The sequence below is a fragment of the Pristiophorus japonicus genome, chromosome 16 (genome assembly GCF_044704955.1).
Source record: "Pristiophorus japonicus isolate sPriJap1 chromosome 16, sPriJap1.hap1, whole genome shotgun sequence".
Lineage (NCBI taxonomy): Eukaryota > Metazoa > Chordata > Chondrichthyes > Pristiophoridae > Pristiophorus > Pristiophorus japonicus.
The window spans coordinates 138,049,982-138,077,706 of record NC_091992.1 but is presented as its reverse complement, the minus strand read 5'-3'; the positions used below and the strand labels follow the sequence as shown (position 1 = coordinate 138,077,706).

General features: G+C 53.4%; 2 protein-coding genes across 3 annotated transcripts in view; both read right to left on the bottom strand.

Moving 5' to 3' along the window:
* LOC139227200 (uncharacterized protein C16orf96 homolog) overlaps positions 1–14,622 on the bottom strand; it is a 76,525-nt gene extending 61,903 nt beyond the window's left edge. For both annotated transcript variants that reach the window (XM_070858261.1, XM_070858262.1), the window contains exon 1: positions 14,172–14,622. In XM_070858261.1, coding sequence (XP_070714362.1) covers positions 14,172–14,552 — 381 coding nt within the window. In that variant the 5' untranslated portion in view covers positions 14,553–14,622. The remainder of the gene's footprint in view (positions 1–14,171) is intronic.
* A 12,122-nt stretch (positions 14,623–26,744) lies between these two features.
* Positions 26,745–27,725, bottom strand: part of LOC139226876 (phosphoribosyl pyrophosphate synthase-associated protein 1) — a 58,554-nt gene continuing 57,573 nt past the window's right edge. The window contains exon 11 of the mRNA XM_070857978.1: positions 26,745–27,220. Coding sequence (XP_070714079.1) covers positions 27,062–27,220 — 159 coding nt within the window. The 3' untranslated portion in view covers positions 26,745–27,061. The remainder of the gene's footprint in view (positions 27,221–27,725) is intronic.

Below are 27,725 nucleotides of genomic sequence, written 5' to 3'. Positions count from 1 at the left end.
AGAGGTGTTCATCCGAGAACTCCACAATGAGCACCCGGGCATTGTCACGATGAAGGCAATTGTCAGGTCACACGTTTGGTGGCCAGGGATAGACGCAGATCTGGAACTTTGTGTTCGCAGGTGCAACACGTGTGCCCAGCTGGGCAATGCGCCCAGGGGAAGCCCCCCTTAGCCCCTGGTCCTGGCCCGCTAAGCCATGGTCACGCATCCATGTGGACTACGCAGGTCCTTTCATGGGAAAAATGTTTTTGGTTGTAGTAGACGCCTACTCCAAATGGATCGAGTGTGACATTCTCAATTCAAGCACATTCTCTGCCACAGTAGAAAGTCTACAGGCAATGTTCGCCGCCCACGGTCTACCGAATGTCTTGGTCAGCAACAATGGCCCGTGCTTTACAAGCATTGAATTCCAGGACTTCATGGCAGGAAATATTATCAACCATGTCAGAACGGCGCCGTTCAAGCCGGCCTCAAACGGCCAGGCGGAATGAGCAGTGCAGATAATCAAACAGGGGATGCTCAGAATCCAAGGGGGTTCCCTACAAAGCCGCTTATCACGCCTCCTGTTGGCCAATAGATCCCGACCACACTCGCTCACAGGGGTTCCATCCGCAGAGCTGCTAATGAAAAGGACGCTCAAAACCAGGTTATGAGCTAGATTTAAGTTTGACCTTATACCATGAAAGAAATTGTTGAGAGCAGGCACCAGTCACAATGTGACTACCATGACAGGAATGCGAGGGCGCGATGTATTGATGTCAATGACCCTGTCTTTGTCCTCAACTACGCTGCGGGGCCTAAATGGCTCGCAGGCACTGTGATTGCCAAAGAGGGGAATGGGATTCTGGTAGTTAAACTTACTAATGGACAGATCTGCCGCAAACACATGGATCAAACTAAAAGGAGGTTCAACAACCCCATAGAAGAAGCAGAGGAAGAACACGATGTAGAGTTTACTTCACCACAGGTGACCGAACACCGGAACCAAGTGGAGGAGAGCCCAGTCACTGTGGGCAGTCCGGACAGGCCTGAGGCACCGCAAACAGCAGACACTCAGGCCAGTGCCCAACAACCGGAGCCCCAACTCAGGCGCTCTACAAGGGAACATAAACCACCAGAGAGACTCAACCTGTGATCCCAATAAGACTTTGGGGGGAGGTGATGTCAAGTATTCAACTATTATTGTAACCCATGTATAAACTGACCTAAGTTGTACACCTTGAGAACATTGGCCACAAGGGGGTGAACTTGTGGGAGACATTCCTAACCTGGACCTTCAGGTATAAAAGGGGAAGCTCCACCCACCTTCATCAGTTCAGAGCTGGCTAATAAAGGTTCTGGTCACAGAGTGACCTTCTCTCTAGTATGGGCCTCATGTGCATTTGTATTGTGTAGTAAGGACATATTAGTAATAATTCCCGACTCTCAATAGAAAGACAGGAACCAATAGACAAAATCCTATCCCATTAACACTTACAATGTACCAACTGCTTATAGTGAAGAATTTCACCCAACCAATCTCATTTACAGGAACTCAGGGAGTGAATCCACTTTGAAGCAGAGAAAAATGTTCAACCTTCATGTAGGAAGAATGCTGTTTGAAGTTTTCATTATACATTAAGCTGCCAAACCATCTCAACTGAAGCACAGTATCTACCATTGTTCATGTTGTGTACATGAGACTTTTGTAAATACGAAACAAAGACTTGCATTTATATAGTGCCTTCTATGACCACCGGACGTCCCAAAGCGCTTTACAGCCAATGAAGTACTTTTGGCGTGTAGTCACTGTTGTAATGTAAGAAATGTGGTAGCAAATTTGCAGACAGCAAGCTCCCACAAACAACAATGTGATAATGACCAGATAATCTGTTTTTGTGATGTTGATTGAGGGGTAAATATTGGCCCCAGGGCACTGGGGAGAACTTCCCTGCTCTTCTTCGAAATAGTGCCATGGGATCTTTTACATTTACTTGAGAGCGCAGACGGGGCCTCGGTTTAATGTCTCATCCAAAAGACGGCAACTCCGACAGTGCAGCACTCCCTCGGCACTGCACTGGAGTGTCAGCCTAGATTTGTGTACTCAAGTTCCTGAAGTGGGACTTGAACCCACAACTTTCTGACTGAGGCAAGTGTGCTGCCCACTGAGCCACAGTTGACACTTTATGAGAACAGATTAGCGGGTAACAAAGGGAATCCAAAAGCCTTTTATAAACACAAATAGTAAAAAGGTTGTCAAAGGAAGGGTGGGGCCAGTTAGGGATCAAAAAGGAGATCTGCTTGTGGAGGCAGAGGGCAAGGCTGAGGTACTCTAAATGAGTGCTCTGCATCTGCCTTCATTACAGAAGAGGATGCTGCCAGTGAAGGAGGAGGCAGTGAAGAAATTGGATAAGATAAAAATACAGCCAAAGAGGTATTTTTGAATTGTAGTCACTGTTTTGAAGCAAATGTAGAGCAAAGTCCCACAAACAGCTCAGCGACGAATGACCAATTCATATATTTTGCTGTTGAAGGTTAAGTTTTGGCCATGACACGGAGAACTTTGAGCTCCTCTTTCAATAGTATCATGGAATGTTTTGTACCCATCTGAGCTAGCAGGCAGGGCCTCGGTTTAATGTCTCACCCAAATGACAGCACTTGCAACAGTGTGGCACTGCCTCAGCCTAGATTAATTCCTGGGGCATGTGACAGATGACTTGTTTCCCATCTGTCTTAGAGAAAAAAAACACAATGGAGATGAAGATGATGTTTTGTTTATAACTATATTGCACCGTTGCTATTTTGTGTCTGCGTCTCCTCTTGTTGATGCAGGTAAAGTAACAAAGCCCATTCTTAGAAACTACTGAAGCACATTGGATCCTTCCGCTTGCTCAGGTCTCTACAATAAGTGCTCTGTTGATGCCCTCAATCACTATGCTGCAAGTTTTAATGGGTGTGTTGCACGAGACTGGTTCACTGAATAGGTCATATGCAGACATTGGGCAACAGCAAGCTGGACATATATCCTGTATGGTGTTACAAATGTCAAGCAACTTCATAATTCCTGAGATATCATTTCGGCCATAGTTACACTAAAACTTTTATAAGCAGGCCCAGCCAACGCTTTTTATAAACGCCCCAGAACGATATTGACAATGAAAATCTGTTTTTTTTCAAGTCTCACACTCAGAGGCTGTATGGATCCCAGAAATAGTGCGAGTATTGTCAGCCTATCTGTGCCCCATGGTCCCTTGTGTCCAGCTTCCCTGGAAGAGTTGCACTGGTGCATTTACCCCAACATTTGTTCATGTCTCCTGCAAGTCTGTTCAGCAGATACCTACCCCTTAACTTTGATGATACTTCTTATAAAATCCAAGTTTGTTTAAGCCTTGAATACAGTTCCCATGTCTGGGGAGACTTTTCAAGCACCTCTCCAACTCCTCGGCAGAATGCGAGAAAAAGCTCATCATGGGAAAGTAATCCTCTCGTGTTTATCAACCACCCAGAGTTGAAAACTTGCTTATCCCTCTTCATTTTAGGGTAAATCTTCTTGTTCCTCCTAAACTCAAAATACATGTCTAACTCTTTCATCTTCATGCATCCTCATTGAGTTGAAATCAGGACTTGTGTCTCAAACTCATTCTTCTCCAGGACTTCAAAACTACCTCAACCTAGCTTAGTGCTTGCACTCTCAGCTCAGAGTCAGGACTCGTAGGGTTAAGCTCCACTCTGGGATTTGTGCACACAATATAGGTTGACACTTCAGCGAGCAGCGAGAGCTGCATTCAGGAGTGGCTGTCTCGACATTAAACCACGCTCTGTCTGCCTGTTCAGGTGGGCACGAGTGATCCCATGGTGTGTTCCAAGAAGCACAGGGAGTTCACCTGCTGCACTGGTCTTTTATCTTGCTGGCCTTCCATGGGATCTTGCTGAGCACAAATTAACTTGTTTGCCTGAACAACAGTGCCTATATTTCAAAACTAATTGGCTGTGAAGCACTTTGGTTGGATCTGTGCTTGTGAAAGGCGCGATACGAATACAACAACAACTTACATTTATATAGCGAGTTTAATGTAGTAAAACACCCGAAGGTGTTTCACAAGTGTCATCAATAAAAACATTTTTGACATCGAGCCACAGAAGATAATATCAGGAGCTTAATCAGAGGCAGGTTTTAAGGAGCATCTTAAAATGTAAGTTCATTATTTCTTGTCCCTTCCTCTCACAACCTTTATACACAAGAGCAGCATCACCTAGTCACTGTCTTTCCTCATCATCTCTCCTACTTGCAACTTTTTCCTGCTCAATTACATGTGCCTCTTTTACCCAATTTTCTCAACAACAAAAAATAAATTACCTTGACAAAAATAAGACAACATAAAGGGGACAGATGACAAGCCATGGGTTTTCAGTCAGCAGTACCCCACATGGCAGTGCCTGAAGATGCGATAGGCTGGGGTTGTTTTCTTTGGAACAGAGGAGGCTGAGGGGAGACCTTATTGAAGTGTATAAAATTATGAGGAGCCGAGATAGAGTGCATAGGAAGGACCTGTTTCCCTTAGCAGAGGGGTCATTAACCAGGAGGCATAGATTTAAAATAATTGGCAGGAGATTTAGAGGGGAAATGAGGGGAAGAGAGTGGTGGGATCTGGAATTCACTGCCTGAAAGGGTGGTAGAGGCAGAAACCCTTAGTGTTTATAAAGTACTTGGATGTGCACTTGAAGTGCCGTAACCCACAGGACACGGACCGAGAGCGGGAAAGTGGAATTAAAAAAAACAAAGACTTCCATTGCTATAGTGCCTTTCACGATCACCAGATACCCCAAGAGCTTTACAGCCAATGAAGTACTTTGAGTGTAGTCACTATTGTAATGTGGGAAACACGGCAGCCAATTTGCGCACAGCAAGCTCCCACAAACAGCAATGTGATAATGACCAGATAATCTGTTTTTGTTATGTTGATTGAGGGATAAATATTGGCCAGCCACCCACGATAACTCCCCTGTTCTTCTTTGAAATAGTGCCACGGGATCTTTTACGTCCGCCTGAGGGGGCAGACCCGAGAGAGGGCCTAGGTTTAACATCTCTTCCGAAAGACAGTACCTGTGACAGTGCGGCACTCCCTCAGTACTGCCCCTCCGACAGTGCGGCGCTCCCTCAGTACTGCCCCTCTGACAGTGCGGCACTCCCTCAGTACTGCCCCTCCGACAGTGCGGCGCTCCCTCGGTACTGCCCCTCCGACAGTGCGGCGCTCCCTCAGTACTGCCCCTCCGACAGTGCGGAGCTCCCTCAGTACTGCCCCTCCGACAGTGCGGCGCTCCCTCAGTACTGCCCCTCCGACAGTGCGGCGCTCCCTCAGTACTGCCCCTCCGACAGTGCGGAGCTCCCTCAGTACTGCCCCTCCGACAGTGCGGAGCTCCCTCAGTACTGCCCCTCCGACAGTGCGGGGGTTCCTCAGTACTGCCCCTCCGACACTCCCTCAGTACTGCCCCTCCGACACTCCCTCAGTACTGCCCCTCCGACACTCCCTCAGTACTGCCCCTCCGACAGTGCGGTGCTCCCTCAGTACTGCCCCTCCGACAGTGCGGCACTCCCTCAGTACTGCCCCTCCGACAGTGCGGCACTCCCTCAGTACCGCCCCTCCGACACTCCCTCAGTACTGCCCCTCCGACAGTGCAGCACTCCCTCAGTACTGCCCCTACGGCGCTCCCTCAGTACTGCCCCTCCGACAGTGCAGCACTCCCTCAGTACTGCCCCTCTGACACTCCCTCAGTACTGCCCATCCGACACTCCCTCAGTATTGCCCCTCTGACAATGCGGGGCTCCCTCAGTACTGCCCCTCCGACACTCCCTCAGTACTGCCCCTCCGACAGTGCGGGGCTCCCTCAGTACTGCCCCTCCGACACTCCCTCAGTACTGCCCCTCCGACAGTGCGGCACTCGCTCAGTACTGCCCCGACAGTGCAGCACTCCCTCAGTACTGCCCCTACGGCGCTCCCTCAGTACTGCCCCTCCGACAGTGCAGCACTCCCTCAGTACTGCCCCTCTGACACTCCCTCAGTACTGCCCCTCCGACACTCCCTCAGTACTGCCCCTCCGGCGCTCCCTCAGTACTGCCCCTCCGACAGTGCGGCACTCCCTCAGTACTGCCCCTCCGACAGTGCGGCACTCCCTCAGTACTGCCCCTCCGACAGTGCGGGGCTCCCTCAGTACTGCCCCTCCGACCCTCCCTCAGTATTGCCCCTCCGACAATGCGGGGCTCCCTCAGTACTGCCCCTCCGACACTCCCTCAGTACTGCCCCTCCGACAGTTCGGCACTCCCTCAGTACTGCCCCTCTGACACTCCCTCAGTACTGCCCATCCGACACTCCCTCAGTATTGCCCCTCCGACAATGCGGGGCTCCCTCAGTACTGCCCCTCCGACACTCCCTCAGTACTGCCCCTCCGACAGTGCGGTGCTCCCTCAGTACTGCCCCTCCGACAGTGCGGCGCTCCCTCAGTACTGCCCCTCCGACAGTGCAGCACTCCCTCAGTACTGCCCCTCCGACAGTGCGGCACTCCCTCAGTACCGCCCCTCCGACAGTGCGGCGCTCCCTCAGTACTGCCCCTCCGACAGTGCGGGGCTCCCTCGGTACTGCCCCTCCGACACTCCCTCAGCACTGCCCCTCCGACAGTGCGGTGCTCCCTCAGTACTGCCGCTCCGACAGTGCGGTGCTCCCTCAGTACTGCCCCTCCGACAGTGCGGCACTCCCTCAGTACTGCCCCTACGGCGCTCCCTCAGTACTGTCCCTCCGACAGTGCAGCACTCCCTCAGTACTGCCCCTCTGACACTCCCTCAGTACTGCCCCTCCGACACTCCCTCAGTACTGCCCCTCCGACAGTGCGCCGCTCCCTCAGTACTGCCCCTCCGACAGTGCGGCGCTCCCTCAGTACTGCCCCTCCGACAATGCGGAGCTCCCTCAGTACTGCCCCTCCGACAGTGCGGCGCTCCCTCAGTACTGCCCCTCCGACAGTGCGGCGCTCCCTCAGTACTGCCCCTCCGACAGTGCGGCGCTCCCTCAGTACTGCCCCTCCGACAGTGCGGCGCTCCCTCAGTACTGCCCCTCCGACAGTGCGGCGCTCCCTCAGTACTGCCCCTCCGACAGTGCGGAGCTCCCTCAGTACTGCCCCTCCGACAGTGCGGCGCTCCCTCAGTACTGCCCCTCCGACAGTGCGGCACTCCCTCAGTACTGCCCCTCCGACACTCCCTCAGTACTGCCCCTCCGACAGTGCGGAGCTCCCTCAGTACTGCCCCTCCGACAGTGCGGCACTCCCTCAGTACTGCCCCTCCGACAGTGCGGCGCTCCCTCAGTACCGCCCCTCCGACAGTGCGGCGCTCCCTCAGTACCGCCCCTCCGACAGTGCGGCACTCCCTCAGTACCGCCCCTCCGACAGTGCGGCACTCCCTCAGTACTGCCCCTCCGACAGTGCGGAGCTCCCTCAGTACTGCCCCTCCGACAGTGCGGCACTCCCTCAGTACTGCCCCTCCGACAGTGCGGCACTCCCTCAGTACTGCCCCTCCGACAGTGCGGCATTCCCTCAGTACTGCCCCTCCGACAGTGCGGCACTCCCTCAGTACTGCCCCTCCGACAGTGCGGAGCTCCCTCAGTACTGCCCCTCCGACAGTGCGGCACTCCCTCAGTACTGCCCCTCCGACAGTGCGGCACTCCCTCAGTACTGCCCCTCCGACAGTGCGGCACTCCCTCAGTACTGCCCCTCCCACAGTGCAGCACTCCCTCAGTACTGCCCCTCCGACAGTGCGGCACTCCCTCAGTACTGCCCCTCCAACAGTGCGGGGTTCCCTCAGTACTGCCCCTCCGACAGTGCGGCACTCCCTCAGTACTGCCCCTCCGACAGTGCGGCACTCCCTCAGTACTGCCCCTCCGACAGTGCGGCACTCCCTCAGTACTGCCCCTCCCACAGTGCAGCACTCCCTCAGTACTGCCCCTCCCACAGTGCGGCACTCCCTCAGTACTGCCCCTCCAACAGTGCGGGGTTCCCTCAGTACTGCCCCTCCGACAGTGCGGCACTCCCTCAGTACTGCCCCTCCGACAGTGCGGCACTCCCTCAGTACTGCCCCTCCCACAGTGCAGCACTCCCTCAGTACTGCCCCTCCCACAGTGCGGCACTCCCTCAGTACTGCCCCTCCAACAGTGCGGGGTTCCCTCAGTACTGCCGCTCCGACAGTGCGGTGCTCCCTCAGTACTGCCCCTCCGACAGTGCGGCACTCCCTCAGTACTGCCCCTACGGCGCTCCCTCAGTACTGTCCCTCCGACAGTGCAGCACTCCCTCAGTACTGCCCCTCTGACACTCCCTCAGTACTGCCCCTCCGACACTCCCTCAGTACTGCCCCTCCGACAGTGCGCCGCTCCCTCAGTACTGCCCCTCCGACAGTGCGGCGCTCCCTCAGTACTGCCCCTCCGACAATGCGGAGCTCCCTCAGTACTGCCCCTCCGACAGTGCGGCGCTCCCTCAGTACTGCCCCTCCGACAGTGCGGCGCTCCCTCAGTACTGCCCCTCCGACAGTGCGGCGCTCCCTCAGTACTGCCCCTCCGACAGTGCGGCGCTCCCTCAGTACTGCCCCTCCGACAGTGCGGCGCTCCCTCAGTACTGCCCCTCCGACAGTGCGGAGCTCCCTCAGTACTGCCCCTCCGACAGTGCGGCGCTCCCTCAGTACTGCCCCTCCGACAGTGCGGCACTCCCTCAGTACTGCCCCTCCGACACTCCCTCAGTACTGCCCCTCCGACAGTGCGGAGCTCCCTCAGTACTGCCCCTCCGACAGTGCGGCACTCCCTCAGTACTGCCCCTCCGACAGTGCGGCGCTCCCTCAGTACCGCCCCTCCGACAGTGCGGCGCTCCCTCAGTACCGCCCCTCCGACAGTGCGGCACTGCCTCAGTACCGCCCCTCCGACAGTGCGGCACTCCCTCAGTACTGCCCCTCCGACAGTGCGGAGCTCCCTCAGTACTGCCCCTCCGACAGTGCGGCACTCCCTCAGTACTGCCCCTCCGACAGTGCGGCACTCCCTCAGTACTGCCCCTCCGACAGTGCGGCATTCCCTCAGTACTGCCCCTCCGACAGTGCGGCACTCCCTCAGTACTGCCCCTCCGACAGTGCGGAGCTCCCTCAGTACTGCCCCTCCGACAGTGCGGCACTCCCTCAGTACTGCCCCTCCGACAGTGCGGCACTCCCTCAGTACTGCCCCTCCGACAGTGCGGCACTCCCTCAGTACTGCCCCTCCCACAGTGCAGCACTCCCTCAGTACTGCCCCTCCGACAGTGCGGCACTCCCTCAGTACTGCCCCTCCAACAGTGCGGGGTTCCCTCAGTACTGCCCCTCCGACAGTGCGGCACTCCCTCAGTACTGCCCCTCCGACAGTGCGGCACTCCCTCAGTACTGCCCCTCCGACAGTGCGGCACTCCCTCAGTACTGCCCCTCCCACAGTGCAGCACTCCCTCAGTACTGCCCCTCCCACAGTGCGGCACTCCCTCAGTACTGCCCCTCCAACAGTGCGGGGTTCCCTCAGTACTGCCCCTCCGACAGTGCGGCACTCCCTCAGTACTGCCCCTCCGACAGTGCGGCACTCCCTCAGTACTGCCCCTCCGACAGTGCGGCACTCCCTCAGTACTGCCCCTCCCACAGTGCGGCACTCCCTCAGTACTGCCCCTCCGACAGTGCGGCGCTCCCTCAGTACTGCCCCTCCGACAGTGCGGCGCTCCCTCAGTACTGCCCCTCCGACAGTGCGGCGCTCCCTCAGTACTGCCCCTCCGACAGTGCGGCACTCCCTCAGTACTGCCCCTCCGACAGTGCGGCGCTCCCTCAGTACTGCCCCTCCGACAGTGCAGCACTCCCTCAGTACTGCCCCTCCCACAGTGCAGCACTCCCTCAGTACTGCCCCTCCGACAGTGCGGCACTCCCTCAGTACTGCCCCTCCAACAGTGCGGGGTTCCCTCAGTACTGCCCCTCCGACAGTGCGGCACTCCCTCAGTACTGCCCCTCCGACAGTGCGGCACTCCCTCAGTACTGCCCCTCCGACAGTGCGGCACTCCCTCAGTACTGCCCCTCCCACAGTGCAGCACTCCCTCAGTACTGCCCCTCCCACAGTGCGGCACTCCCTCAGTACTGCCCCTCCAACAGTGCGGGGTTCCCTCAGTACTGCCCCTCCGACAGTGCGGCACTCCCTCAGTACTGCCCCTCCGACAGTGCGGCGCTCCCTCAGTACTGCCCCTCCGACAGTGCGGCACTCCCTCAGTACTGCCCCTCCCACAGTGCAGCACTCCCTCAGTACTGCCCCTCCGACAGTGCGGCGCTCCCTCAGTACTGCCCCTCCGACAGTGCGGCGCTCCCTCAGTACTGCCCCTCCGACAGTGCGGCACTCCCTCAGTACTGCCCCTCCGACAGTGCGGCGCTCCCTCAGTACTGCCCCTCCGACAGTGCGGCGCTCCCTCAGTACTGCCCCTCCGACAGTGCGGCGCTCCCTCAGTACTGCCCCTCCGACAGTGCGGCACTCCCTCAGTACTACCCCTCCGACAGTGCGGCACTCCCTCAGTACTGCCCCTCCGACAGTGCGGCACTCCCTCAGTACTGCCCCTCCGACAGTGCGGCGCTCCCTCAGTACTGCCCCTCCGACAGTGCGGCGCTCCCTCAGTACTGCCCCTCCGACAGTGCAGCACTCCCTCAGTACTGCCCCTCCCACAGTGCAGCACTCCCTCAGTACTGCCCCTCCGACAGTGCGGCACTCCCTCAGTACTGCCCCTCCAACAGTGCGGGGTTCCCTCAGTACTGCCCCTCCGACAGTGCGGCACTCCCTCAGTACTGCCCCTCCGACAGTGCGGCACTCCCTCAGTACTGCCCCTCCGACAGTGCGGCACTCCCTCAGTACTGCCCCTCCCACAGTGCAGCACTCCCTCAGTACTGCCCCTCCCACAGTGCGGCACTCCGTCAGTACTGCCCCTCCGACAGTGCGGGGTTCCCTCAGTACTGCCCCTCCGACAGTGCGGGGTTCCCTCAGTACTGCCCCTCCCACAGTGCAGCACTCCCTCAGTACTGCCCCTCCGACAGTGCGGCACTCCCTCAGTACTGCCCCTCCGACAGTGCGGAGCTCCCTCAGTACTGCCCCTCCGACAGTGCGGCGCTCCCTCAGTACTGCCCCTCCGACAGTGCGGCACTCCCTCAGTACTGCCCCTCCGACACTCCCTCAGTACTGCCCCTCCGACAGTGCGGAGCTCCCTCAGTACTGCCCCTCCGACAGTGCGGCACTCCCTCAGTACTGCCCCTCCGACAGTGCGGCGCTCCCTCAGTACCGCCCCTCCGACAGTGCGGCGCTCCCTCAGTACCGCCCCTCCGACAGTGCGGCACTCCCTCAGTACCGCCCCTCCGACAGTGCGGCACTCCCTCAGTACTGCCCCTCCGACAGTGCGGAGCTCCCTCAGTACTGCCCCTCCGACAGTGCGGCACTCCCTCAGTACTGCCCCTCCGACAGTGCGGCACTCCCTCAGTACTGCCCCTCCGACAGTGCGGCACTCCCTCAGTACTGCCCCTCCGACAGTGCGGCACTCCCTCAGTACTGCCCCTCCGACAGTGCGGAGCTCCCTCAGTACTGCCCCTCCGACAGTGCGGCACTCCCTCAGTACTGCCCCTCCGACAGTGCGGCACTCCCTCAGTACTGCCCCTCCGACAGTGCGGCACTCCCTCAGTACTGCCCCTCCCACAGTGCAGCACTCCCTCAGTACTGCCCCTCCGACAGTGCGGCACTCCCTCAGTACTGCCCCTCCAACAGTGCGGGGTTCCCTCAGTACTGCCCCTCCGACAGTGCGGCACTCCCTCAGTACTGCCCCTCCGACAGTGCGGCACTCCCTCAGTACTGCCCCTCCGACAGTGCGGCACTCCCTCAGTACTGCCCCTCCCACAGTGCAGCACTCCCTCAGTACTGCCCCTCCCACAGTGCGGCACTCCCTCAGTACTGCCCCTCCAACAGTGCGGGGTTCCCTCAGTACTGCCCCTCCGACAGTGCGGCACTCCCTCAGTACTGCCCCTCCGACAGTGCGGCGCTCCCTCAGTACTGCCCCTCCGACAGTGCGGCACTCCCTCAGTAATGCCCCTCCCACAGTGCAGCACTCCCTCAGTACTGCCCCTCCGACAGTGCGGCGCTCCCTCAGTACTGCCCCTCCGACAGTGCGGCGCTCCCTCAATACTGCCCCTCCGACAGTGCGGCGCTCCCTCAGTACTGCCCCTCCGACAGTGCGGCACTCCCTCAGTACTGCCCCTCCGACAGTGCGGCGCTCCCTCAGTACTGCCCCTCCGACAGTGCAGCACTCCCTCAGTACTGCCCCTCCCACAGTGCAGCACTCCCTCAGTACTGCCCCTCCGACAGTGCGGCACTCCCTCAGTACTGCCCCTCCAACAGTGCGGGGTTCCCTCAGTACTGCCCCTCCGACAGTGCGGCACTCCCTCAGTACTGCCCCTCCGACAGTGCGGCACTCCCTCAGTACTGCCCCTCCGACAGTGCGGCACTCCCTCAGTACTGCCCCTCCCACAGTGCAGCACTCCCTCAGTACTGCCCCTCCCACAGTGCGGCACTCCCTCAGTACTGCCCCTCCAACAGTGCGGGGTTCCCTCAGTACTGCCCCTCCGACAGTGCGGCACTCCCTCAGTACTGCCCCTCCGACAGTGCGGCGCTCCCTCAGTACTGCCCCTCCGACAGTGCGGCACTCCCTCAGTACTGCCCCTCCCACAGTGTAGCACTCCCTCAGTACTGCCCCTCCGACAGTGCGGCGCTCCCTCAGTACTGCCCCTCCGACAGTGCGGCACTCCCTCAGTACTGCCCCTCCGACAGTGCGGCGCTCCCTCAGTACTGCCCCTCCGACAGTGCGGCGCTCCCTCAGTACTGCCCCTCCGACAGTGCGGCACTCCCTCAGTACTACCCCTCCGACAGTGCGGCACTCCCTCAGTACTGCCCCTCCGACAGTGCGGCACTCCCTCAGTACTGCCCCTCCGACAGTGCGGCGCTCCCTCAGTACTGCCCCTCCGACAGTGCGGCGCTCCCTCAGTACTGCCCCTCCGACAATGCAGCACTCCCTCAGTACTGCCCCTCCCACAGTGCAGCACTCCCTCAGTACTGCCCCTCCGACAGTGCGGCACTCCCTCAGTACTGCCCCTCCAACAGTGCGGGGTTCCCTCAGTACTGCCCCTCCGACAGTGCGGCACTCCCTCAGTACTGCCCCTCCGACAGTGCGGCACTCCCTCAGTACTGCCCCTCCGACAGTGCGGCACTCCCTCAGTACTGCCCCTCCCACAGTGCAGCACTCCCTCAGTACTGCCCCTCCCACAGTGCGGCACTCCGTCAGTACTGCCCCTCCGACAGTGCGGGGTTCCCTCAGTACTGCCCCTCCGACAGTGCAGCACTCCCTCAGTACTGCCCCTCCGACAGTGCGGGGTTCCCTCAGTACTGCCCCTCCGACAGTGCGGCACTCCCTCAGTACTGCCCCTCCGACAGTGCGGCGCTCCCTCAGTACTGCCCCTCCGACAGTGCGGCACTCCCTCAGTACTGCCCCTCCCACAGTGCAGCACTCCCTCAGTACTGCCCCTCCGACAGTGCGGCACTCCCTCAGTACTACCCCTCCGACAGTGCGGGGTTCCCTCAGTACTGCCCCTCCGACAGTGCGGCACTCCCTCAGTACTGCCCCTCCGACAGTGCGGCACTCCCTCAGTACTGCCCCTCCGACAGTGCGGGGTTCCCTCAGTACTGCCCCTCCGACAGTGCGGCACTCCCTCAGTACTGCCCCTCCGACAGTGCGGGGTTCCCTCAGTACTGCCCCTCCGACAGTGCGGCGCTCCCTCAGTACTGCCCCTCCGACAGTGCGGCACTCCCTCAGTACTGCCCCTCCGACAGTGCGGCACTCCCTCAGTACTGCCCCTCCGACAGTGCGGCACTCCCTCAGTACTGCCCCTCCGACAGTGCGGCACTCCCTCAGTACTGCCCCTCCGACAGTGCGGCGCTCCCTCAGTACTGCCCCTCCGACAGTGCGGCACTCCCTCAGTACTACCCCTCCGACAGTGCGGCACTCCCTCAGTACTGCCCCCTGACAGTGCGGTCAATGTGTGTGATTGTGTGAGGGGCCCCGAGCTCGGACCATGCCCCGGACTCGGGCCTTACCTTGCCCACGCCCTCCCTGTTGGTCTCCGAGCTCTTCCTCAGTTGCAGCAGGCTCCACATGTCGCTGACCGCTTTGCTGTCGCGTTTGCTCCGCTCCAGGAGCTCGGTGCCGGTGGGCAGGCGGCTCAGCTCCCGCACCTGCTGCTCCAGCTCCTGCAGCCTGTGCTCCAGCTGCTGGTAGGGGCCCAGGCTCCGGGCCCGGGCCGCGGCCTCGGGCACCGTCCACAGCTCGGGCCGCTCCTCTGTCTGCACATCCTGGATGCCCAGGTGGCGGAGGATGGCGAGCAGCAGCGAGCGCAGCGCCAGGAAGTTGACCACTCCGGGCTCGGGGTGGCTGATGCACAAGTTGGCCAGGTCCGAGAGACTGATGGTGACCGACATACCGGGCCGGGCCTGGGGCCTGGGGCCTGGGGCCTGGGGGCGGGGTACGGGCCGGGCCGGGGGTCTGGGGCCTGGGGGCGGGCCGGGCCGGGGGTCTGGGGCCTGGGGGCGGGGTACGGGCCGGGCCGGGGGCCTGGGGGCGGGGTACGGGCCGGGCCGGGGGTCTGGGGCCTGGGGGCGGGGTACGGGCCGGGGTCGGGTGTGCGCGGGGTCTGGGCCGGGTCCGGGTGTGTGCGGGGTCCGGGCCGGGTCCGGGTGTGTGCTGGGTCCGGGGCCGGGTCCGGGTGTGCGCGGGGTCCGGGCCGGGTCCGGGTGTGCGCGGGGTCGGGGCCGGGGCACATTGACCAATCCCAGGCCGCCGCGCCCCGAGAGACCGTAACCAGGGCCCATTGTTACCACCCGTCCGGCCAATCAACAGAGCGCTGCCACTCTCCGCTCACACCCATTGGCTTCCTCCCACATCAGTCACACGCCGCCGCCCAATGGCGCCGCGCTGCTGCCTGTTGCCGGGCAACAAGCGACTCGGAGACTAACATCGGCCTCGCGGCACAGCAACAGGCCATTCGGCGCAATCGGCCCGGCCCCGCCCCCAACTCCTCCGGCCCCGCCCCCAACTCCCCCGGCCCGCCCCCGCCCCCAACTCCTCCGGTCCCGCCCCCAGGCCAGGCCCCCGGCCCCGCCCCCGTACCCCGGCCCCGCCCCCAACTCCCCCGGCCCCGCCCCCCGTACCCCGGCCCCGCCCCTAACTCCCCCGTACCCCGCCCCCAGGCCCCCGGCCCCGCCCCCCGTACCCCGGCCCCGCCCCCAGGCCGCTGGCCACAGACTCCGCTGAGTCCACCCCTGACCCGGAGACTGGCCCCGGGTTGTAGACTGTCCAGCCCGGGGGGGGGGACCTGAACACCCCCTCTCCCCCTCCCCCCCCCATTGTCCGACACTCCAGATATTATCGGCCGCTCCTGCACCTCCCAGCAATGTAACATTCCCGGCCGGCCCCTGTACTCCCGGGTGGCCGGCCCGTGTACTCCCGGGTGGCCGGCCCCTGTACTCCCGGGTGGCCGGCCCCTGTACTCCGGGTGGCCGGCCCCTGTACTCCGGGTGGCCGGCCCCTGTACTCCCGGGTGGCCGGCCCGTGTACTCCGGGTGGCCGGCCCCTGTACTCCGGGTGGCCGGCCCCTGTACTCCCGGGTGGCCGGCCCGTGTACTCCGGGTGGCCGGCCCCTGTACTCCGGGTGGCCGGCCCCTGTACTCCCGGGTGGCCGGCCCGTGTACTCCGGGTGGGCCGGCTGTACTCCGGGTGGCCGGCCCCTGTACTCCGGGTGGCCGGCCCCTGTACTCCCGGGTGTGGTCTCACCAAAGCCCCGCACACTTGCAGCAAGGCCCCCCCCCTGTGGTAGTGATTTGTGTCTTTGCCCCCTGCCCCACCGACACGCGCACCCTCCAATAAGTGACCTCCCTATTCCCACAAAAATGTAATACCTCACAATTATCTCTGTTGAACATTTGCCTATTCTGCAAGTTTATTAATGTCCCCCTGTAATTTGTTGCAGTCCCCTCAGTATTGACTGTCCCCCAATTTGGTGTCATCCGCAAATTTAGAAATTGTGTTTTGGATTCCAAAGTCTATAATCGTGAATATAAATTGTGAACAACAGTGGTCCCAGCACTGATCCTTGTGGAATACAACTACCCACCTTCTGCCCCTTGCCGCAGGGATCAGTGCTGGGACCCCAACTATTTACAATCTATATTAACGACTTGGATGAAGGGACTGACTGTAACGTAGCCAAGTTTGCTGACAATACAAAGATGGGAGGAAAAGCAATGTGTGAGGAGGACACAAAAAATCTGCAAAAGGACATAGACAGGCTAAGTGAGTGGGCAAAAATTTGGCAGATGGAGTATAATGTTGGAAAGTGTGAGGTCATGCACTTTGGCAGACAAAAAAATCGAAGAACATGGAGAAAAATTGCAAAGTGCCGCAGTACAGCGGGACCTGGGGGTCTTGGTGCAAGAAACACAAAAGGTTAGTATGCAGGTAAAGCAAGTGATCAGGAAGGCCAATGGAATCTTGGTCTTTATTGCAAAGAGGATGGAGTATAAAAGCAGGGAAGTCTTGCTACAGTAAAACAGGATATTGGTGAGGCCACATCTGGAATAATATGTGCAGTTTTGGTTTCCATATTTACAAAAAGATATATTTGCTTTGGAGGCAGTTCAGAGAAGGTTCACTAGGTTGATTCCAGAGATGAGGGGGTTGACTTATGAGGAAAGGTTGAGTAAGTTGGGCCTCTACTCATTGGAATTCAGAAGAATGAGAGGTGATCTTATCGAAATGTATAAGATTATGAGGGGGGTTGACAAGGTGGATGCTGAGAGGATGTTTCTACTGATGGGGGAGACTAGAACTAGGGGGCCGCCCATTTAGAACTGAGATGAGGAGGAATTTCTTCTCTGAGAGTTGTGAATCTGTGGAATTCGCTGCCTCAGAGAGCTGTGGAAGCTAGGTCATTGAATAAATTTAAGACAGAGATCGACAGTTTCTTAGCCGATAAGGGGTTATGGGGAGCGGGCGGGGAAGTGGATCCGAGTCCATGATCAGATCAGCCATGATCTTATTAAATGGCGGAGCAGGCTTGACGGGCCGTATGGCCGACTCCTGCTCCTATTTCTTATGTTCTTATCCCCCACTCTCTGCTTTCTGTCTTGAAGCCAGCTGGCGATCCATTCTGTTACTTTCCCCCTGACTCCACATTCTCTGTCCTTGTTCATCATTCTATTATGGGTTACCTTATCGAAGGCCTTTTGAAAATCTAGATACATTACATCTACTGCATTACCCTTGTCTACTCTCTTTGTTATTTCTCCAAAAAATTCAATGTGGTTGGTCAAGCAAGACTTTCCCTTTTGAAATCTATGCTGACAATTCATTATTATATTTTTGGTTTCTAGATGTTCTTCTATTTTTTTCCTACCACCGATGTTGAACTGTCTATAATTCAATTGACGTGTTCTATCCCCTTTCTTAAATATAGGTATTACGTTAGCTATCCACCAGTCCTCTGGCACTACACCTTTTTCTAATGAATTATTAAATGTGTGTAGTATTGCCTCTGCTATCTCTTCCCTAAATTCATTTAAAATGTGTGGAAGCAATCCATCTGGACGAGGGGTTTTGTCCTCTGAAATTGATTTGTTTATTTATTATATCCCCCTCTTTATTTTAAATGTACTTCACATTACTAATCTCATCATCCAATGTCATGTTCTATCTCCCTGGTAAATACTGAAGCAAAATAATGATTTAATATTTCTGCCATCTCTCTATCGTTACCTGTGCTATTATCCTGTCTATCCCTTAATCACCCTATTCCCATCCCAATCCTCCTTTTTTTTAAATTGATGTGCCTGTAAAATATTTTACTATTTTGTTTTATGTTCCTTGATAATTTAATTTTATAGTTGCTCTTTGCCTTCCTAATTGCTTTTTTTTTTACTTCTCTTCTAATCATTTTGTATTCTCCTTTATCAAGCACCATCATCATAGGCAGTCCCTCGAAACGAGGATGACTTGCTTCCACACCAAAAAAGGACGAGTTCACAGGTGTTTCGAATGAAGAATCCGAACTACATGCTGAAGGGTGGAAGATGCCTGTGCGTAGATTTTATTAACGTGTGGTGACCGTTGCACACCAGCCACCACACGGACTTGACAGAGCTAGGTCTTGGTCCAGTAGCAAGGATTACCCAAGACAACTGGAGACCAGCTCTGCTGCACAGACCTAGTGCACACACATATTGCAATGTGGGCTGGCCCGTGCTGCCCCTGGGCCCCTGGGCCCCGATCACATCCCACTACAGTCTCTCGCCGCTCCTGCTGTACCTGCCCACATGCCAATCACCGACCTGGACCTTGATGACGTCACACTTCGCTGCCGTCGCCCTCCTGCACCAGCTCACGCTGTTCCCCGGAATGGTATGCCTGCACGCTGCTCCCCAAGGCCGCTCCTTTTTATGCACTCCCCTGCTGTCTATGTACTTAATGTATGCCTCGTTCTTTACCCTCAATGTTTGCCAATATTGTTGCCCATTTTATTTTCCCAAGTTCTATTCTCAGCCCCTCAAAATCAACTTTTCTCCAATCTATTACCCTGGTTTTCATCATACTTACGTCCTTCTCAATTATCATCTTAAAGCATATCATATTATGGTCACTACTGCCTGGATGTTCCCCTACTATTACTTCTCTTCTCTGCTCTGATTCATTCCCCATTACTGGATGCAATAGAGAATCCTCCCTTGTTGGGCTTTTTATATATTGGGTTAGAAAGGAGCCCTGTATACATTGTAGGAACTCCATTCCCTTTTCCCCTTTACCTACCTCTTCTGTCCATTTAATATCAGGGCAGTTGAAATCCCCCATGATTATTATTGTATGTTTTTTACTCATTTCCCTAATTTGTCTGCCTCCCTTCCACTATTAGGTGGTCTGTAGACTACACCTATTAGTGTGATTGATGTTTTATTATCTTTTATCTCTATCCATATGGATTCTATTTTTGTCTTGCTGATAGCTGTGTCACTTCCCCTCCCCCCTCCCCCCGTTCGTTTTCCACTCTATCTTTTCTAAATAGGTTATACCCTGCAATGTTTAATTCCAAATTCTGATTTTTCTGTAGCCATGTCTCAGTAATCCCTACTCAGTCTGGTTCCTTGCAACGCATGATTGCTCCCGTTTTATTACGGACACTGTGTGCATTGCTGTACAGACAGTTTAACTCCTTTTAATAGGATTTCCTCTCACTTTATGTTTAACCACCTTTTTAGACTCCTGTTCTATAACTATTTATTTCCTTATTTTATTCTTTCCTATGCTATCTTTTCCTGTTTTGTTTACATTTAAGCTGGTTACATTTCTTGTAGATTCCTCCCAATTTATTAGTTTAAAGCCTTTGCCACCTCCCTATTTACCCTTTCCGCTAGGACACGGGTCCCATCCCACTTTAGGTGGAGCCCGTTCCATTGGTACAGCTTCTTCTTGTCCCAGAACAGGTCCCATGAAAAGAAACCTCTTTCCCACAACCAGCCCTTTAGCTACGTGTTAATTCTCCTGATCTGTCTGCTTCTATGCCAATCTGCACATGGGTCAGGCAATAACCCAGAGATTATTGTCCTCGAGGTCCTGCCTTTTAATTTAGAGCCCAACTCCTGATACACTTTCAGCAGGAGTTCCTCCCTATTCCTACCTATGTAGTTTGTTCCAACTAAATTTAAGTTTGACCTACTTACTGGAGGTCTTACTCTCACCACATTCTCAACTGCCCACTCTGTTTACGATGCATTCCGCTCACGTTGCAATCTGTCATTATGCTCTGTGCCTTAGCAGACACCACCTACTTTTATCGTGAACCACTGAACTTGTCCTCTCATTCTCACCATCTTTGCTGGATTTAGTGCTCACTAGGCCAAGTCTGAAGGATAACCTTTTTTGACAATGCAATTTCAAAAACCATCAAAAGCTAAGAGTTGCTGAAGACAATCCGTGTTCGAGGAATGAATGGTGCAGTGGATTGGACATTAAACTTTCACCTCTGGGATGTGGCTTCAAATCCGCTCAACTGGTTAGAAGAAAATCTCTGGTGGTTGTAAGGATCTTGCGTGTAAAGAGTGGGACTTAGTACGAGATCAGAGATGAGCAGCAAGGTATTCATAGAGTTGTACATCAAGCTAAATGAATGTTGGAAGGAGAGTGATGGGGAAAGCGTGGAAGTGATGGAGAGGGTTTTGGTTCTGGGGCAGGTGAGAGAGAGATACAGCTCAGAGCTGTGGCAAAGCTGCAAAGAGGGAGCCTTGGTGATGGACTGGCTGTGGGTTTGATGCTTCGCTTCAAGCCAAGCAGAGTACCAGAGATTCAGATTAGACAAATTGTATAAAGGTTGATAAAGCACGATGCCAAGCTGGAAGTCAGCCACATGCTCCCGCAGCAAAACAGATTGGAATTGTCGTTTCAAGTCGACGACCTTTAGTCATTGAAAGATCATCGATCCGAAACATTAACTCAGTTTCTCTCTCACAGAAGCTGCCTCACCCGCTGAGTATTTCCAGCATTTTCTGTTTTTATTTCAGATTTCCAGCATCCGCAGTATTTTGCTTTGAGATTGCAATTGTCAGCAGTTTACTGAATTACTCCACATAAGGAACAAAACATTGGAACAGAAGGAGGTTATTTAGCTCCTCGAGCCTGCTCCGCCATTCAATGAGATCATGGCTGATCAGCGACCCAACTCCATATACCCACCGTTGCTCCATATTCCTTAACAAAAATCTATCAGTTCCCCTTAATATCTTGAAAACTTTGATCAAATCATCCCTTAACCATCTAAATTCACAGAAATACAACCCTAGTTTGTGTAATCTCTCCTTGTAATTTAACCCTGGGAGTTCAGATATCATTCTGTAAACCTACGCTGCACTCCCTCCAAGGCCAATATATCCTCCCTAAGGTGTGGTGCCCAGAGCTGTACACAGTGCTCCAGGTGTGGTCTAAGGTCAGGTGCCCAGAGCTGTACACAGTGCTCCAGGTGTGGTCTAAGGTCAGGTGCCCAGAGCTGTACACAGTGCTCCAGGTGTGGTCTAAGGTCAGGTGCCCAGAGCTGTACACAGTGCTCCAGGTGTGGTCTAAGGTCAGGTGCCCAGAGCTGTACACAGTGCTCCAGGTGTGGTCTAACCAGGGCTTTGTACAGCTGCAATATAACTTCTGCCCCGTTGTATTCTAGTTCTCTAGATATAAAGGCTAGCATTCCATTAACCTTATTGATTATTTTCTGTACCTGTTCGTGACATTTTAATGATCGATGTATCTGGGCCAGGTCTCTTTGGACCCCCACTGTTTTTAGCTTTTGACCATTTAGAAAGTATCCTGTTCTGTCCTTTATAGGTCCAAAATGGATGACCTCATATTTGCCTACAGTGAAATCCATTTGCCACAGCTCTGCCCATTCACTTAATCTATCGATATCCCTGTGTAATTTAATGCTTCCATCGACACTGCTTACAATGCCGCCTATCTTTGCGTCATTGGCAAATTTGGATATATGGCGGGACTGACCTATCAAGAAAGACTGGATCAACTGGGCTTGTATTCACTGGAGTTCAGAAGAATGAGAGGGGACCTCATAGAAACGTTTAAAATTCTGATGGGGTTAGACAGGTTAGATGCAGGAAGAATGTTCTCAATGTTGAGGAAGTCCAGAACCAGGGGACACAGTCTAAGGATAAGGGGTAAGCCATTTAGGACCGAGATGAGGAGGAATTTCTTCACCCAGAGAGTGGTGAACCTGTGGAATTCTCTACCACAGAAAGTTATTGAGGTCAGTTCACTGAATATATTCAAAAAGGAGTTAGATGAAGTCCTTACTACTAGGGGGATCAAGGGGTATGGTGAGAAAGCAGGAATGGGGTACTGAAGTTGCATGTTCAGCCATGAACTCATTGAATGGCGGTGCAGGCTCGAAGGGCCGAATGGCCTACTCCTGCACCTATTTTCTATGTTTCTATGTATCTGCAACGTTCTTACCTACTTCCTTTAAAACCCTAAGATGGAACAGAATTTAATGTGATACAGAATGTCACTCTTTAGTGGCATTGCTGTTATTTTACTTATCCTAATTTTAGTAGTCCCCCTCCTGGATTTAATATTAGTTTCCTTGGGATGTCCGGCATGTTATCTTCTTCCTGTACTGTAAATATTGACGCAAAGTAATTATTCAACCTAATTTTCATTTACAATATCACCATTATCTGTTTTCAAGAGGCCCGTATTGCTTCTGACCACTTCTTTCATAAAATTGTAAAAAAGTGTTGATTTTGATATCCCTTGCAGGATTCTTTTCTATTCCCTTGTTGTAGCTCTTACTATCTGTTTTGTCACCTTTCGTACTTTGTATTTGCATTTTAGTATGCTTTTTCTTTTAGTCTTATGTTGTCCCTTGCCAGTATTTTTGACAAGTAGAGCTGTTGCCCCTTAGGGGTATAAACTGGTTCTGTATCACATTAAATTCTGTTTATGAACACCTCCCACCGATGATCTGTCGTTTTACCCATTAACAGATTTTCCCAGTTTACTGTGGGCAGTTTCTGCCTCATCGTATTGAAGTCAGCCGTACCTAAATCTAGAATCTTAGTAGCTGTTTCGCATTTCTCCCTTTCAAACCCATTTATCCAATAGTGATCATAATACTATTGGATAAATGCTTACGCACCATTAGGCTGTTAACTAAATCTGGCTCATTATTAAATCTAATATGGCCTGCCCCTCATTGGTTCTAGGATATATTATTGTGGAAAACTATCCTGAACACTCAAAAGATTCACTACCTTTTGGATATGTGCTTGTCTGCTTATCCCAATCTTTATGAAAGTTAAAAATCTCCCATTAAAACCACTGCCTTTACTACACACTTGTCTAATCTCTGCATTTATACATTCTACCACTTCACAGCTGCTACCAGGGGGCTTATACACAACTCCCACTCCAGTCTTAAATCCTTTTCTATTTCTTAATTCTACCCATAAAATCTCCATTGCCCGCTTACCTCTCGTTATCTCGTCTCATCATTGAAATTATTTCATCCTTAATTGCTAAGGCTACCCCTTCCCCTCTACCAGTCTCCCTATCCTTCCTGCAGACTTTGTAACCTGGTATATTTAGTTCCCACCCCATACCATCTTGCAGCCATGTCTCAGTAATGGCTGACATGTTGTAACCTCCAAGTTGAATTTGCACCTGCAATTCATTCAATTTGTTCCTATACTCCGTGCATTTGTACAAAGAACGCTTATTTGGACTACATACCCTAACCTGTTCTTCGGCTTGGTTTTACACACACATTTATTTCTCTCTCCTGGTTTAATTACTTTACATCTTTTAGTTTTCCCTTCACCTGTAGTGCCTACAGCACAATTTCTAACTATTATTCTACTCTCTTCCCTTTTGTTTGTTTTAGAATTATTATTTATACTACCTTTTTTTTTAACCTGAGCCCTCCCTGTCATTTACTAGAAAATTACACAGAAATTCTAACATTCTGCACAGAAGGTTGGAGGAGGTAAGAGTTAATAGAACTCAATCTGCCATATATGCTCAATATATTGCTTGCTGGAGGCAGGAAGTGTGCAGATTTATCTTCATACAACAGAATATGAATAGCTTTACCCAGTCAAACCCATAAACCAGCTCCACATTGCTTTGCCCAATTACAGTATTTCATTCACATTTCAGTAAGTTACAATGCTGGTATGGTCACAAAACTTGCCGTGTCTAAATATTACATATAAGTATATGTTAACAGACTGCTTAAACAGCAACTGGTCCTTACTGTGCAGGTACTGAAAGCTGCAGTAACTATATAAATAGTGCCAAGTGCACAGGTCACAACTTACTGCCCCAAAGCACAGCTACACTACACTCGCTGATTCACTGACTTAAATTGCTAATGCTGCCCGGATGCAAATGTTAGGCTCCGTGAGCCAAGAAAGCATTGGTTTATTCATTGCAAGTGACTGGAAACGTGCTCAGTGAATCATCACAGAACAAAGTGCTCGGTCCTGAGATGCCTGTGTATTAGCATTACAAACTAGCCCCACTAACCAACGCTTGCGTCTTTAACAGTTTACAGCATCTTGTTCACAAGATGTTTCTTACAACGGGTAATGAGCCCGTTTCCGCCTTTTCTCAGGTTTAGATCTTCTATTGTACTCTATTTGTTGCATGTCGTGTTTCAAATTTTTATTTAATTGTAATTAGTGGTTGCAGTTCATTTAATATCAGCCAACACATACTCACGAGTTTGGCACATCTTAAACTAATCGTATCAGAGATTGGCTTGGACCTAGGTCACATAGGATGAAAGGATGAAAGGATAATGACTAACAGATGGATCCATCTAGCTTCCAGCCATTGCAAAACCATGCAGATTAACCTCCTTGCACCGAGACAGTGGGACCGCCACAATCACAAGCTACTTTGCACTGCTGGTTAACTGATGAGCAACTGCTGGAAAAGGTCCGCGTCAGAGAAGGATTTTCCCAAAGGTCTGCTGTCAATATACAACAGAATCGTCATTGCACTTTAATGTACTGCATTGCGCGTGAAATGCTTTTACACATTTGAGTGTGGTGTAAGACACCACATAACTGCACATCCTTTTTTATCTTCTCAGCCTCAGAGACTGAAGATTGTGATAAGAGTTCTGTGGTATAAAACCCACTCATTCAAACACCAATTCACATTCTCTCCAAGTTTCTCGGCTCACCTGTTCAGAGTTCAGAAGCTTCACAGCCCAGAGTCCGGGACACAGACACAGACACACGCCAACATGACCCACCAGTGGTTAGAGGCATTTGGCAGCCATTCAGCAGCAGCTTGTTAAAAAGGTGAATCTCACGAAAATAGTCACCAAGACAGAGGCAGAGCATATCTGACCATCCCTGGACTGGAGTGGTTGACTGTGAAAGGAGAAAACACAGCAAAGGAGGCAACAGGGCACTGTGGAAGGTCTAAAGTCCATTACAGATTGAGCTCAGAACTACTCAAAAATGTGGCCCAGAAGCGATGGGATAAATCGGTCTTGAGATGCTCTGATTGAGATGTTCCTGCTGTGCCAGTACTGAATAATTCACAGCGGAACTCATTATATCACATACCTCAAAAGTCGCGCATACCAACACAAGTCATGGACCGGCGAGTGTCAAGGCGTGTGTAGACCGGAGCGGTGCAAAGGTGCCAGGTCTCGGGTAACATCGAACAGCTGCTCCTGGCTGGTGCCAAACTCAAAGTCTGCATTGTTCATACAGGCAACAGGGAGCGGGTAACAAAACAAAATACAATGCTGACACCCAGAATAAAGCAAGTCCAATGCTAGAGCCAGAAGCTGGGTCCCAAAGGAACCAGACATTCAGGTGGATTTGCCAAGAGCCCATAGCCTTGACCAGGATCATCCATCTCAGCATGGACTAGGGGATCAAATCTGAGCAATCCTCGTCATGACTGAACTCAGATCCATCAGAGGAACCCATCACGCTGGGGTGGGGGGCAAGAAATAGAGACACAACCTGCACAGTCGCTCTTCAAAACAAAATTCTAAAAAGCGGTGCATTTCTCATGATTAACCCATTAGTTACCTGGGCCAAATCTAGATCAACTGCTTCCAGTTACCGTTACCTCTCTTAATCCTCTTCAACCTTGGTGCCCTGCACTGTGGGACTTGGGTTTCTTAATACAAACAGTTCCAGATTCTCCTATTGTTAAACTAGGCTCAATGCTCTCAGTAAGTGGGATTTGTAGGATGAATAATGAGTTAATAGAAACGGAAATTAGCCCAAGGCTGTCACAAGTTGCAGAATAATTCTGTGAAACGATATGCAGGAACAGGAGGCGGCCATTCAATTAGATCATGGCTGATCTGCATTCTAACCCCATTTACCCACTTTTGATGCCTATCCTTGGATAAACTTACCCAACAAAGCTTTAATTGACTCTCAGCATTCACAGCCAAAAGGAATTTGTCTATTTTGAGAAATGATTTCGGGAATTAATAGCCTAGTTTGAACAGTTCACCAGCCCACTCCGTCAGCTGAAAGACAGACGACAGTCCTGGAACAGGGAGTTAATATTGTGCAGGAGAATCGCTCTTGGAACGTGAACATTTCAACATCGGTAAATCCAAAGAACAAGCACGTATTCCAAAATAAATCCCCTTCTAATGAATTTTTCATAGTGTAGCAAGGGCTTTGTCGGTGCAGCGGGACAAGAGGAGGGGGGGATCTTTATGGCACGTTTCCTGGACATTTCACCCCCCCGAACCCAAATGAGCAGTTACTGTAAAATACTTGGTGTGGCCATTATGGAAACTACCTGCTAGATACCAACCAGCCCAGAATATCGAATGGCTGATTTATGGTGAACCCTGGTTTGCGCAGAACCAACTATAACTACAGACAATTCTTCGGTAATCATAATAGTTTAGTTAGTTACATAATAACCAACCCATCACGGGTCTCCTGCATCCCAGATGCTGCTGTCACAAAATTTACACCAGAACGTAGAGTAAGCAGATCTTCCACCAGCAACTCTTTCATGCCACGTCACTTCTGAAGTGATTTGCCCGAGCAGTGTGTACAGGAAGTGAGAGTGAGCCAACTGCACGGAGTTTATTGACAATATACAGCTTTAAAACATCCATCAGCAGTGATTTTCCACAGACTGTACAGTCTTTATTTACACAATGAAATGACAAAGCAGAAACTATTTAAGATGCTGATTTGAAAGCAGGGCACTCCACGTGTTATCACACGGAGATATTGTGCACGGTAACAGACAGCAAGTACCAGCCATTGCAGGCATAGAACGGACCCCGCTCTCAGTAATTCCGGCTGTGCCAGGCACACCTACAATGCCTGCATTACTTGTCTGCTTACACACTTTACAGCGTCAGAGGGGAGACCCGAACAGGCTAGTCATCGACTGTGATGTTGCGGAACAGATACGACATCGACTCCCCGTTATGGATGCGACGAATAGCCTCCGACAGGATCATGCTGACATCCACTGTTTTGATCTTGGGACACTGCAGCTTTTGAACTTCATGAGGAATGGTGTTTGTTACAACCACCTTCAGGAGAAAGACTCAAATCATTTCCAAGATCATGCAAATGGCACGCTTACAGATCATGCTCGTGTGAAATCAACTAAACGGGAAACAAGAAAAAGCAGAAAATGCTGGAAACAGATGGGAGGGCCCCTGGGTGTGGGTGTGGGTGGGAGAGAGGGATGTCCGCGGGTGTGGGAGGTGGTGGGGGGAGGGGAGGGGTGGTGGGGGGAAGAGAGGGGTGGTGGGGGGGAAGAGAGGGGTGGTGGGGGGAAGAGAGGGGTGGTGGGGGAGAAGAGAGGGGTGGTGGGGAGAAGAGAGGGGTGTGGGGGGAGAAGAGAGGGGTGGTGGGGGAGAAGAGAGGGGTGGTGGGGGAGAAGAGAGGGGTGGTGGGGGAGAAGAGAGGGGTGGTGGGGGAGAAGAGAGGGGTGGTGGGGGAGAAGAGAGGGGTGGTGGGGGGAAGGAGGAAGAGAGGGGGGTGGGTGGGGGGAAGAGAGGGGGGTGGTGGGGGGGAAGAGAGGGGGTGTGG